Here is a 13,806-nt window from a genome sequence, read left to right as displayed (position 1 = left end):
CAACTGCAGGTCATAGGAGGTCAACTGCACATCGAAATAGGCCAACTGCAGGCCATAGGAGGTCAACTGCACATCGAAATAGGCCAACTGCAGGCCATAGGAGGTCAACTGCAGGTCATAGGAGGTCAACTGCAGGTCATAGGAGGTCAACTGAACATCGAAATTGGCAAACTACAGGCCATAGGAGGTCAACTGCAGGTCAGAAGGAGAAAAAACTAAATTTGAACAAATATTAATAGATGAACAAAAAACAAAAACGATATAAGATATATGATTTATTACTCCCTTCCGGATCTCTTATGCCCCGTACACACGATCTGAATTTCCGATGGAAAAAGTCAGATGAAAAAATTTCGAACATGCTCTAATTTTTCACAAAGTTTTTAACGTTGCCGTTTTTTCACGTCGTAAAAAATGGTCGTGTGTGGGCTTTAACGACGTGAAAAAACCGCGCATGCTCAGAAGCAAGTTATGAGACGGGAGCGCTCGTTCTGGTAAAACTAGCATTCGTAATGGGGAGATGGCACATTCATCACGCTGTAACAGACAGAAAAGCGTGCATTGTCTTTTACTAACAGGAAATCGGCAAAAGCAGCCCAAAGGGTGGCGTCATCCGAATAGAACTTCCCCTTTATAGTGCCGTTGTACGCGTTGTACGTCACAGCGCTTTGCTAGAGCATTTTTTTTTCCACGATCGTGTGTAGGCAATGCCGTTTTAACGATTGGGTTGAAAAAAAAAACGTCGTTTTTTCTAGACCATTAAAAATGTCATTTTTTTAGAACCCGAAAAACGGTCGTGTGTACGCGGCATCAGAGTTAACAGCAATGAAAAAATGGGAACAGGAAATAGGGAGACCAATATCAGAGATAGAATGGGAGAAAATATTTGCAGCAATACATAAAAAACATCTATAGCAACTAAACATCAAGAGAGACATTATAAAATAGTAATGAGATGGTATTGGAGCCCAGTAGCATTAAATAAAATAAATAACGTTAATACAGAGACTTGCTGGAGATGCATAGCAGGAAAATGAACCATGGACCACATCTGGTACGGCTGTCATCTGGTGAATAGTATTTGGATTAAAATATATGAAATATATCAGAAAGTATCGGGAGTAGAGGGGGCTCCAAGTATAGAGATCTCGGGCCAGATTCACGTAGATCAGCGGATCTATAGATCCGCTCGATCTACGTGATTTTAGATCCGCTCCCGCAAGTTTGAGAGGCAAGTGGCTAATTCACAAACCACTTAACTCCAAACTTGCGGCGGCGGATCCTAAATCCCCCGGCGGAATTCAAATTCCGCGGCTAGGGGGAGTGTACTATTTAAATCAGGCGCGTTCCCGCGCCGATTTAAATGTGCATGCGCCGTCCGGGGAATTTCCCGGCGTGCATTGCTCCCACTGACGTCACTAGGACGTCAATGGTTTCGACGTGAGCGTGGCTTGCGACGCGCGTGTTTGTGAATCGGCGTACGCAAACGACGTTAGAAAATTCAAATTTGACGCGGGAACGCCGGCTATACTTAACATTGGCTGCGCCTGATAAAAGCAGGGGTAAGTATACAACGTTCGTGAATTTGCGTATCTCGCTGATTTACATATTATTCAAGGTAAATCAGCGGGAACGCCCCCGGCGCCATCTTTAAATCGAAAATAAGATCCGACAGTGTAACACATTGTAACACTGTCGGATCTAAGCCCTATCTATGCGTAACTGATTCTATGAATCAGGCGCATAGATAGGACCAGTTTATGTCAGAGATACGATGGTGAATCTGGCCCCTCATTGCTATCCCTAATGACAGAATCAGTATTAAAAATTAAAACGGATATTTTTCACCACATGACAATGGCAGCCAGAAGAACAATAATAATGCCTAAATGGAGAGAAATTAAAAGCCCTACTACAACAGAATGGATATGTGAAATGAACAAAATAGAATATATGGAAAGACAGATAAGAGAAGAAGGATATATAAAGACTCAAATGCCAGGAATATGGCAAAAATAGGATGAATTTCGGTCCTCGAGAAGTATGGTAGAATATCTATAAATGGAAAATAACAAGTGAATAACAAGTGAACCCTTTATGGCAGTGGTTCTCAACCATTCTAGTGCTGTGACCCCTTGATAAAATTTCCCAAGTTGTGGGGACCCCTAACAGTAAAATTATTTTCGTAGCGTGAGTTGTCAGCACCCAAGGCAAGACAAGTAATTTGTGCCTCTAACCCACGGACATTTATCGCTCCCTGAGTCCTTTTAATGTCAAAAATAATCGCAGGCAGTAATACTCACTGTGTCTCCGACTTTGTGGGGTCTCGCAGCAGTGACACCTATGCCGAAATCAGGATAGGGCCTCCTCCAGCCCCTCCCACTTCACATTCCTCACCAGTCAGCTGACCTCTAGTCTTTGCCCCCCAGCCATGCCATGAATTGAATGGGCGCCTACATAGAGCCTGAGTGGGCAGCTGAGGGCTCCAGAAACAGCCCAGCTGGGCGGCCACAGGCTCCAGGCATAGCCCTGCTGGGTGGCTGCAAAAAGGCTGGAAAAGCGGTGCAGGTTTCAGGGACAGCTCAGGATTCGGTGACCCCTGGCAAATCAACATTTGACCCCCAAGGGGGTCCCGAACCCCAGGTTGAGAACCACTGCTTTATGGGGACATAAAATAAAACAGGGTTTGACAAATTTGCTTGGAATCTAGGAGCCAGCTAAAAAAGTTAGGAGCCAGAAAACGCACCCCGTCCCGACGAGCTTGCGCGCAGAAGCGAACACATACGTGAGCAGCGCCCGCATATGTAAACTGCGTTCAAATCACACATGTGAGGTATCGCCGAGATTGGTAGAGCGAGAGCAATAATTCTAGCCCTAGACCTCCCCTGTAACTCAAAACATGCAACCTGTAGATTTTTTTAAACGTCGCCTATGAAGATTTTAAAGGGTAAAAGTTTGTCGGCATTCCATGAGCGGACGCAATTTTGAAGCATGACATGTTGGGTACGAATTTACTCGGCGTAACATTATCTTTCATAATATTAAAAAAAATGGGGATAACTTTACTGTTGTCTTATTTTTTAATTAAAAAAAGTGTTTTTTTTTCCAAAAAAGTGCGCTTGTAAGACCGCTGCGCAAATACGGCGTGACAGAAAGTATTGCAACGATCGCCATTTTATTCTCTAGGGTGTTAGGATAAAAAATATATATAATGTTTGGGGGTTCTAATTAGAGGGAAGAAGATGGCAGTGAAAATAGTGAAAAATGACATTAGAATTGCTGTTTAACTTGTAATGCTTAACTTGTAATACCAAAGGCCACCACCAGATGGCGCCAGCTCACATCTGGTGGTAATAACTTGTAATACCAACGGCTCACCACCAGATGGCGCCAGCTCACAAGCCAAGTCGCCAGGACCCTATTTCTAGTCGCCATGGCAACCTGGCGACCGGGATTTGTCGAGCCCTGAAATAAAAGCTGAAAGAAGAGGATATAGGGAGACATAAAGGGGGAGATAAATGCTCCCCCCCTTTTTTTTGGGGGGGGGGGTGTGAATGGGTATGGTAGAGAATAGGAATATGTGAGTGTGAGTGTAGTAGTTATTTAAGAAAATAAGCTAATAGATAATAATCAAGGTTCTTTTTTAATACAGAATAAGAAGGAATAAACACATATTGTAATGAATCTTGTATAACTGTAAAAATGTTGTATAAACGAATAAAAAAAAGAATAACAGTGAAGTTAATACTACAACATACAAAGACATTGTAGACAATCATGTGCTCCCAGCCTTGTGGTAACAGTTTGGTGAAGGGCCTTTTCTGCTCCAGCATGATTGTGCTCCTGTGTACAAAGCCAGCTCCACAAAGACAGTTGGACCAGTTTGGTTTGAAGGAACTCATGTGTCCCTGACCACAACCCTCCCGAACAGCTTTGGTATGAGTCGGAATGCTGATTGTGAGCCAGGTCTTCTCATCCAACATCAATATCTAACCTCATAAAAGGGTGTCAGCTCCATAAGGACATTGTTTGGTGTGGGGGAACTAGAGCAGCCTTTCTGAACCGCTTCTGAACCGTTTCAGCACAGGGGAACCCTTGAAGTAACTTTCTGGTCTCAGGGAACCCCTGCTAAAAATGACTATATCTACAAATCATTATACATTTGTGTGATGGTCTGTGGGAATAATTCCCCTTACACCTGTGGTCATTGGAAAAGATTATCCCCTTAGGCCCCGTACACACGGTCGGACCGAACCGATGAGAATGAACCGAAGTTCAGTTTCATCGGACCAAACCGACCGTGTGTAGATGGTTAGTACAGAAAAGCATCGGTTCAAAACCCGCGGATGCTCAGAATCAAGTCGACGCGCATGCTTGGAAGCATTGAACTTCGTTTTTTTCAGCACGTCGTGTGTTTTACGTCACCGCTTTCTGACCCGATCGGTTTTTAAACTGATGGTGTGTACACACATCAGACCATCAGGCCACTTCAGCGGTGAACCGATGAAAACGGTCCGGCGGACCATTCTCATCGGTTTTGTCTGACCGTGTTTACGGGGCCTTACAGATAGCTAAAAAGACCAGTGGTGTCAGTGGGAACTTATCTGAGAGGCAGAAATGGCTTATTACTCAAGGAACCCCAAACAACCTCTGGAAGAACCCTAGGCTTCCATGGAACACTGTTTGAGAATAGCTAGAGTATCCTTGACCTCAACCCTACTACATTAACAGCTTTGGGATGAATTGGAATGACCATTGTAAGCAAGGTCTTCACATCCAACATCAGAATCTGACCTCACAAATGGTGGCCAGCTCCATAAAGACATGGGTTGGTGTGGAGGAACTAGAGTATCCTTGACCTCAACCCTACTGAACAGCTTTGGGATGAAGTGGAATAACCATTGTGAGCCAGGTCCTCGCATCCAACATCAGAATCTGACCTCACAAATGGTGGCTAGCTCCATAAAGACATGGGTTGGTGTGGAGGAACTAGAGTATCCCTGACCTCAACCCTACTACCCTAACAGCTTTGGGATGAATTGGAATGACCATTGTAAGCAAGGTCTTCACATCCAACATCAGAATCTGACCTCTCAAATGGTGGCCAGCTCCATAAAGACATGGGTTGGTGTGCAGGAACTAGACTATTCCTGGCCTCAACTCTACTGAACAGCTTTAGGATTAATTGGAATGACCATTGTAAGCAAGGTCTTCGCATCCATCATCAGAATCTGACCTCACAAATGGTGGCCTGCTCCATAAAGACATGGGTTGGTGTGGAGGAACTAGAGTATCCCTGGCCTCAACCCTACCGAACAGCTTTGGGATGAAATGGAATAACCATTGTGAGCCAGGTCTTCGCATCCAACATCAGAATCTGACCTCACAAATGGTGGCCAGCTCCATAAAGACATGGGTTGGTGTGGAGGAACTAGACTATCCCTGACCTCAACCCTACTACCCTAACAGCTTTGGGATGAATTGTAATGACCATTGTAAGCAAGGTCTTCACATCCAACATCAGAATCTGACCTCACAAATGGTGGCCAGCTCCATAAAGACATGGGTTGGTGTGGAGGAACTAGAGTATCCCTGTTCGTAACCCTACTACCCTAACAGCTTTGGGATGAATTGGAATGACCATTGTAAGCAAGGTCTTCACATCCAACATCAGAATCTGACCTCTCAAATGGTGGCCAGCTCCATAAAGACATGGGTTGGTGTGGAGGAACTAGAGTATCCCAGGCCTCAAATCTACTGAACAGCTTTAGGATTAATTGGAATGACCATTGTGAGCCAGGTCTTCACATCCAACATCAGAATCTGACCTCACAAATGGTGGCCAGCTCCATAAAGACATGGGTTGGTGTGGAGGAACTAGAGTATTCCTGACCTCAACCCTACCGAACAGCTTTGGGATGGGTTGGAATGCTAATTGTGAGCCAGATCTTCTCATCCAACATCAGCCCCTGATCTCACAAATAGTGGCCAGCCCCATAAAGACATGGTTTGAGCAGTTTGGCGTGTAGGAACTTGGGAGTCCTGACCTCAACCCTCCTGAACACCTTTCATATGAATTAAAACACCTGATAGGACCTCACAAATGTTCTTTTGGACGAATGGTCTCAAATCCTTAGAGACACACTACAAAATCTTATAGAAAGTTCTCCCAGCAGAGTGGAGGTCACAAAAAGGGCCAACCTCTTTTATTGCCCATGGTTTTGGAATGAGACGTCCGACAAGCTCCTGTAATTGTGATGGCCAGGGGTCCACAACCAGGCCCGGATTTCCCACAAGGCCACCGAGGCCAGGCCTCGGGGCGGCAGGGTGCCAAGGGGCGGCAGCGGCATGGAGTCCCCCGACGCCCGGAACATACAGTTAATGGCAGTAAGTTGCTTTCTAGCAGGACTAAATGTAGTGTGGGGGAATCCGCTCGCTCGTTAACAAGTGATTGCGGCGAGGTCGCCGAAATCACTTGTAAAATGTGTGCTGCCGTCCGTCCCCCCCCCCCCCCCCCACACACACATACCTCTCTCTGCTGGCTCTGTCTTCAGGACTCTGTCCTCCCCCCAGCCGCCGAGTCTGTCTCCTGTCCCCGCCGCCGCCGATGTACACAGTGAGCTGTGCTCCTCCCATCTCAGCTGTGACAGGAGTTCTAGCACAGTGCCAGGACTCCTGTTTTGGAGGTGACATGGTCAATAAAGAGAACCTGTCACCTCCAATTGCTATCACACAGGGAAGTGTTTTCTCCTGTGTGATAGCAATAAAGTTAAGTGGAAAAAATTGATTAAAAAAATTTAAATAAAAAAATACTAAGAAATAATAATTAAATTAATAAAATAAAAAGTAATTAAAAAGTAAAGAATAAGAAAAATAATATTAAAAATAATAAGAAAATTAAACAATAATAAGAGAGTAAATGACAAATAAAAAAAAATAAAAAAAAGGGATTAAAAAGTAAAAAAAAAAGAAACAAAAAAGATTTAAACTAACCATGCTGCCCCTGCCACCCGGTTGCCATTCTCTGTTGATTTGGGGGGGGGGTAGTTTAGTTGGCGGGGAGGGGGTGCATTGCGGAACCTGGCCTTGGGGCGGCAGGGAGAGCAAATCCGGCCCTGTCCACAACCTTTGACTATAAAAATGGCAGAGGATTTGTTCTCACCCATGAAGTAGGCAGCCGTCTTGCAGATGACCTCTCCAAAGATGAAGTCGCCCATGAGGTTGGGGATGAGGGTGAAGGGCATACACAGAAGAGCTACCATGATGTCACTGACAGCTAGAGAGAGCAAGAAGGAGTTGGTGATGGTGCGTAGGCGTTTGTTCATGACCAGAACGATGATGATCAGTGTATTTCCAAAGACGCTGAGAAGGAAGATGATGCAGTAGAGGAGAATCCGCACCCAATTCAGATCTGAAACAACAAAATCTTTCATTAATCCAAAAATATACTAAGATGAAGGAACATTAATTGCCATTTGTTAGGTGGCAATCTGCCACTGAAAGAACTCCATTTCATTGATACACAATAATCGAGAGTCTGCTGAAGAAAAAAACAAAGTCAAGTCTTCTCTTGCTAAAGTCAGATGAAAAAAAAAATGGGGGGGGGGGGGGGGGGGGGGTTGGGCGGGCCCCTGCATTTAGGGCCGGACTGGGAATAAAAACCAGCCCTGGAAAAAAATTCATACCAGCCCCACAGCATTATTATACCAGCGTAACAGCACAGCGTCATTATTTTCTTGTTCATGAAAGGGAAAACCATACATTTTAAAGCACATTTGAAGAGTGTATTATATATAGATGAGACAGATATGAAAACACATAGGGCCAGATCCAGAGAGAGAGTACGCCGGCGTATCTACTGATACGCCGGCCTACTTTCAAATTATCCGCGTCGTATCTTTAGTTTGAATCCTCAAACCAAGATACGACGGCATCTGGGTAAGATCCGACCTCCCTGCCTTCTCTTCCGCCTCCATAATTTCTCTACTTCTCTCAACCTTTCTCCCCTCCTTCTCTCCTTCCTCCATACTTTTTCTTCTTCCTTCCTCTATTCTCTCCTTCCTCCATCCCTTCTCTCCTTCCTCCCTCTCTTCTCTCCTTCCTCCATCCTTTTTCTTCCCTCCCTTCTCTCAATCCATTCCTTTCTTTTTTCCTCCCTTCTCTTCTTCCTCCATTCTTTCTCTTCTTCCTTTATCCCTTCTCTCCTTCCTTCCTTCATTCATTCCTTCTCTCCTTCCTCCATCCTTTCTCTCCTTAATCCCTTCTTTCCCCTTCCTCCATCATTTCACTCCATCATTTCACTCCATCATTTCACTCCCTCCTTCTCTTCCTTCCGGTCTTCTTTCTTACTTCCTCGTTTCCCCTTACTCCACCTTTCTCTCCTTAATCCCTCCTTTCCCTTTCTCCTATAATTTCTCTCCTTCCTCCTTCCCTTCCCTCTGTCTTCTCTCCTTCCTCCCTGTCATTTCCCTTTCCTCCATCCTTTCTCTACTTCATTCATCCCTTCTCTCCTTCCTCCCCCTCTTCTCTCCTTCCTCCATCCTTTTTCTTCCCTCCCTTCTCTGCATCCGTTCCTTTCTTTTTCCCTCCCTTCTCTTCTTCCTCCATTCTTTATCCCCTTCCTTCATTTTTTCTCTCCTTCCTCCATCCCTTCTCTCCTTAATTCCTTCGTTCCCATTCCTCCATCATATCACTCTCTCCTTCTCTTCCCTCCTTCCTCCTTCCTCCCTGTCTTCTCTCCTTCCTTTCTCATTTCCCCTTACTCCACCTTTCTCTCCTTAATCCCTCCTTTCCCCTTCCTCTATCATTTCTCTCCATCCTCCTTCCCTTCCCTTCTTCCTCTGTCTTCTCTCCTTCCTCCCTGTCCTTTCCCCTTCCTCCATCCTTTCTCTACTTTGTTTATCCCCTTTCTCCTTCCTCCATCGTTTCCTTAATCCCTTCTTTCCCCTTCCTCCATCATTTCTCTCCCTCCTTCCTCCCTCTCCTTTCCCTCCTTTCTCCCTGTCTTCTCTCCTTTCTTCCTCATTTCCCCTTCCTCTGTCCTTTCTCTCCTTCCTCCTTCCCTTCCCTCCTTCCTCTCTGTCTTCTCTCCTTTCTTCCTCTGTCCTTTCTCTCCTTCCTTCCTCCTTCCCTTCCCTCCTTCCTCCTTCCCTTCCCTCCTCCCTCTCTCACTTCTCTCCTTCTTCCCTCCTTTCCCCTTCCTTCATCCTTCCTCTCTTTCCTCTGTCCCTTCTCTCCTTAATCACTCATTTCCCCTTCCTTCATCTCCTTCTTCCCTCCCTTCTATCCTTCCACCACCCTTTCCTTCCTCCATGCCTTCTCTCCTTCCTCCATTCTTTCTTTCCTTCCTTAGCACACTCATACTTAGTAGTGCGTTGTTGTACATCATGAGTACCTGAGTTAGATCAGTACCAACTCCCCTCTGAAATCTGTGGACATCCTCACCCCTTCTCAGAACCCTTTTCGATAAAGGAAATGTTTCTACATCATTAAAGTTATTATGTTATACCAATTCCTGATTAGAGAAGTGCGTAGACAGCCCTTTCCCGGTCTCTTCTTGTAGTCCCGTCACGTTCAATGCTCAGGTCACGAGAGGATAAAGAGGAACTGAACCGCTGAAATACCGAGAACTGTTTCATCTACCAACATGTTTGTACTTTTGTTGACCCAGACTGCAGAACCAGGAGGGTAATACCGTAATTCACCATCGCCATGCTTTGTGAAAACACCAACACCAGCCTGCCCAATAGACACCTACTGCTATTTCTAGTCCTTTCTGTAAGGTAGTTAAAGTTAGCAGTAACTTTCCAAATCTACATGAATTTAATTTATGGACACGTCACAATATACAGAAACAGTATCATTTTACAGAAAATCTCCACATTTTGTCATTATAAATCCCCAGTCAGGTACAGACTTTGCCTAGGCTAAGTACTGCAGGCAGGAGGAAGCATTTCCTCAGTCTCCTCTACACCGGTGATCAGACAATACATTATAACTTTGTAGCAAGTCACAAGGTGGAAGGACAAGGCGGGGGCCTGATCCGTGCCGGACATTTGTGAACACAGTCAGGAACTGCACAGGCACCAGGATGTACATGATTGCGTCCTCTCTGAGCTGACATCTCTGTACAGTAAGTAGATAGTGACCTGAGATGGTGCCTGCACAAAGATGGCTCCATCTCAGTGTAGAAAATAGATGGTGACCCTGGACGATGCCTGAACAAAGATGGCTCCATCTCAGTACAGGAAGTAGATGGTGACCCTGGACGATACCTGAACAAAGATGGCTCCATCTCAGTCCAGGAAGTAGATGGTGAACCTGAAAGATGCCTGAGCAAAGATGGTTCCATCTCAGTCCAGGAAGTAGATGGTGAACCTGGACGATACCTGAACAAAGATGTCTCCATCTCAGTCCAGGAAGTAGTGACCTGGCATGGTGCCTGAACAAAGATGGCTGCATCTCAGTCCAGGAAGTAGATGGTGAACCTGGAAGATGCCTGAGCAAAGATGGTTCCATCTCAGTCCAGGAAGTAGATGGTGAACCTGGACGATACCTGAACAAAGATGTCTCCATCTCAGTCCAGGAAGTAGTGACCTGGCATGGTGCCTGAACAAAGATGGCTGCATCTCAGTCCAGGAAGTAGATGGTGAACCTGGAAGATGCCTGAGCAAAGATGGCTCCATCTCAGTCCAGGAAGTAGTGACCTCTCATGGTGCCTGAACAAAAATGGCTCCATCTCAGTCCAGGAAGTAGATGGTGAACCTGGACGATGCCTGAACAAAAATGGCTCCATCTCAGTGCAGGAAGTAGATGGTGAACCTGGAAGATGCCTGAACAAAGATGGCTCAATCTCAGTGCAGGAAGTAGATGGTGAACCTGGAAGATGCCTGAACAAAGATGGCTCCATCTCAGTCCAGGACGTAGATGGTGAACCTGGACAATGCCTGAGCAAAGATGGTTCCATCTCAGTCCAGGAAGTAGATGGTGAACCTGGACGATGCCTGAGCAAAGATGGCTTCATCTCAGTCCAGGAATTAGTGACCTGGCATGGTGCCTGAACAAGGATGGCTCCATCTCAATCCAAGAAGTAGATAGGGACCCTGGATGATGCCTGAACATTAGAGGTGCCACCTCATTCCTTAAAACCCGAACACATATGAATTACACAGGTTCCGAGGCTGATTTAATGCAGATAAGGCACCAAGTGTGTTTAATTACCACCTTAACCAGCCACAGAACCTGTGTAATTAATATGTGTTTGGTTTTAAATGGATGAAGTGGCAACTCTACTGAACATGCTCCATTTCAGTCCAGGAAGTAGATAATGACCCTGGTCAATGCCTGAACATAGATGACTCCATCTCAGTCCAGGAAGAAGATGGTGACCCTGGTCAATGCCTGAACAAAGATGACTCCATCTCAGTCCAGGAAGTAGACAATGACCCTGGTCAATGCCTGAACAAAGATGACTCCATTTCAGTCCAGGAAGTAGATGATGACCCTGGTCAACGCCTGAACAAAGATGACTCCATCTCAGTCCAGGAAGTAGATGATGACCCTGGTAAATGCCTGAACATAGATGACTCCAGCTCAGTCCAGGAAGTAGATGGTGACCCTGGTTAATGCCTGAACATAGATGACTTCATCTCAGTCCAGGAAATAGATGGCGACCCTGGTCAATGCCTGAACAAAGATGACTCCATCTCAGTCCAGGAAGTAGATGGTGACCCTGGTCAATGCCTGAACAAAGATGGCTCCATCTGAGTCCAGGAAATAGACGATGACCCTGGTCAATGCCTGAACAAAGATGGCTCCATCTGAGTCCAGGAAATAGATGATGACCCTGGTCAATGCCTGAACAAAGATGACTCCATCTCAGTCCAGGAAGTAGATGATGACCCTGGTCAATGCCTGAACATAGATGACTCCATCTCAGTCCAGGAAGTAGATTATGACCCTGGTCAATGCCTGAACAAAGATGACTCCATCTCAGTCCAGGAAGTAGATGGTGACCCTGGTCAATGCCTGAACAAAGATGACTCCATCTCAGTCCAGGAAGTAGATGATGACCCTGGTCAATGCCTGAACATAGATGACTCCATCTCAGTCCAGGAAGTAGATGGTGACCCTGGTCAATGCCTGAACAAAGATGGCTCCATCTGAGTCCAGGAAGTAGATGGTGACCCTGGTCAATGCCTGAACAAAGATGACTCCATCTCAGTCCAGGAAGTAGATGATGACCCTGGTCAATGCCTGAACAAAGATGACTCCATCTCAGTCCAGGAAGTAGATGGTGACCCTGGTCAATGCCTGAACAAAGATGGCTCCATCTCAGTCCAGGAAATAGATGATGACCCTGGTCAATGCCTGAACAAAGATGGTGTAGTCCTTCTAGAGAGAAAAGCAGATGAAGGCATTGTAAGGAGGAGTAATATGATCTCTCTAGTCCGCACACCTGCTGAGGCCATCATAAGAGGGTCTCACCACCTCTGAGGGCATTTTCTAGAAGAATACAGTAATCAATGTACAGACACCACTAATCCCAGCACGTCCGTTTTCACAGACATTCCTCCAGTGATGTTACACCTTTATTAGGCCTTGTAAATCCGATTGTTCTAAAGTACGGGAAGAGCAGAGAGAAGAATAAACAATTTTCATGAGGACCAATTTCACAGCTCATTAGACACAGCAGATCTTCTGGGAGAGAAGCCGGCGGAGTTCCTTTCATTGGAAAGCGTCTTTGTTTGTCTTCGCTTGAGAGGAGTCTAGATTTGAATCAGGAGGGCACAACTCACAGCTGGTACTAAAGCTAAACTCCGGGATAAGCAAATGTTGTCTAAATTCAAGAGGCACATGTATTCTTTTTTCACTCGATACAAATTAGTGACGTGGAAGAAAAGAACCATTTCTTTGTTAGTTACGGTACATCTGCGTGACTCATCCCAGTTTGCGCAGCGGTTAGTCAGTTGGTATTTTCATCGAAATGGAGAAAGAACGCTTCCCGAGTCATTCACCATAGTAAGAGGAGCTGAGAACCAAGAGACGGAAAGAGTGGAGCGGGAGACCAAGGCCATTCGAGGCACAGAGAGAAAATGTATCAAAAGGAAAATGTTACTGGCTGAGCTCCAGGCAAGCGGTTAAATACACCATAGAAATAAATGTCTATGAATGTTCTTATTTATCCAGGTCATGGTATATCTAATAGTAGTAGTCATATTCAACGAGACTTGTTCTGTAATGTGTTGTAGACATTTCATAGCATCTCCAAGCTAGTTCAGCTCCAGTGAGTGTGAGGAAGATACCCCAACATGTCCCTTACATTGGTGATCAGTGGGAAGAATGTTCCTTACATTGGTGATCAGTGAGAAGAATGTCCCTTACATTGGTGATCAGTGGGAAGAATGTTCCTTACATTGGTGATCAGTGAGAAGAATGTCCCTTACATTGGTGATCAGTGAGAAGAATGTCCCTTACATTGGTGATCAGTGAGAAGAATGTTCCTTACATTGGTGATCAGTGGGAAGAAGGAGGAGGACACACCCAAGGAGCTCTCTGAGAGATCCAACCTTTTTTTCAAGCCTGGGCCTTGCCTGCTAGCTTGGCCCAGGAATAATGCCTGATCCTGGGGGAGGCCCTGGGACGGATGCCCCTGATGATACGGGGCCTAGTGAGGAGGAGGAGGTGGTGCAGGATCTGACTGTGGGTCCAGGCCCTGGTGAGAATACGGATGTATTCAGACAAAAGGTAATTGATCGTTTTCGGGCGATCGGAAGAGCGGAGGAGAAACTTAAAAGTTTGAAAGCT

General features: G+C 45.6%; 1 protein-coding gene across 1 annotated transcript in view; it reads right to left on the bottom strand.

The window, feature by feature from the left end:
- Positions 1-13,806, bottom strand: part of LOC120928810 (cholecystokinin receptor-like) — a 140,524-nt gene that overhangs the window by 40,860 nt on the left and 85,858 nt on the right. The window contains exon 2 of the mRNA XM_040339821.1: positions 7,163-7,411. Within this exon, the coding sequence (XP_040195755.1) occupies positions 7,163-7,411 (249 nt within the window). The remainder of the gene's footprint in view (positions 1-7,162; positions 7,412-13,806) is intronic.

Source organism: Rana temporaria, chromosome 2 (assembly GCF_905171775.1).
Source record: "Rana temporaria chromosome 2, aRanTem1.1, whole genome shotgun sequence".
Taxonomy (NCBI): domain Eukaryota; kingdom Metazoa; phylum Chordata; class Amphibia; order Anura; family Ranidae; genus Rana; species Rana temporaria.
Note: the sequence above shows the minus strand (reverse complement) of the source record. Positions and strands in the feature narration are given on the sequence as shown.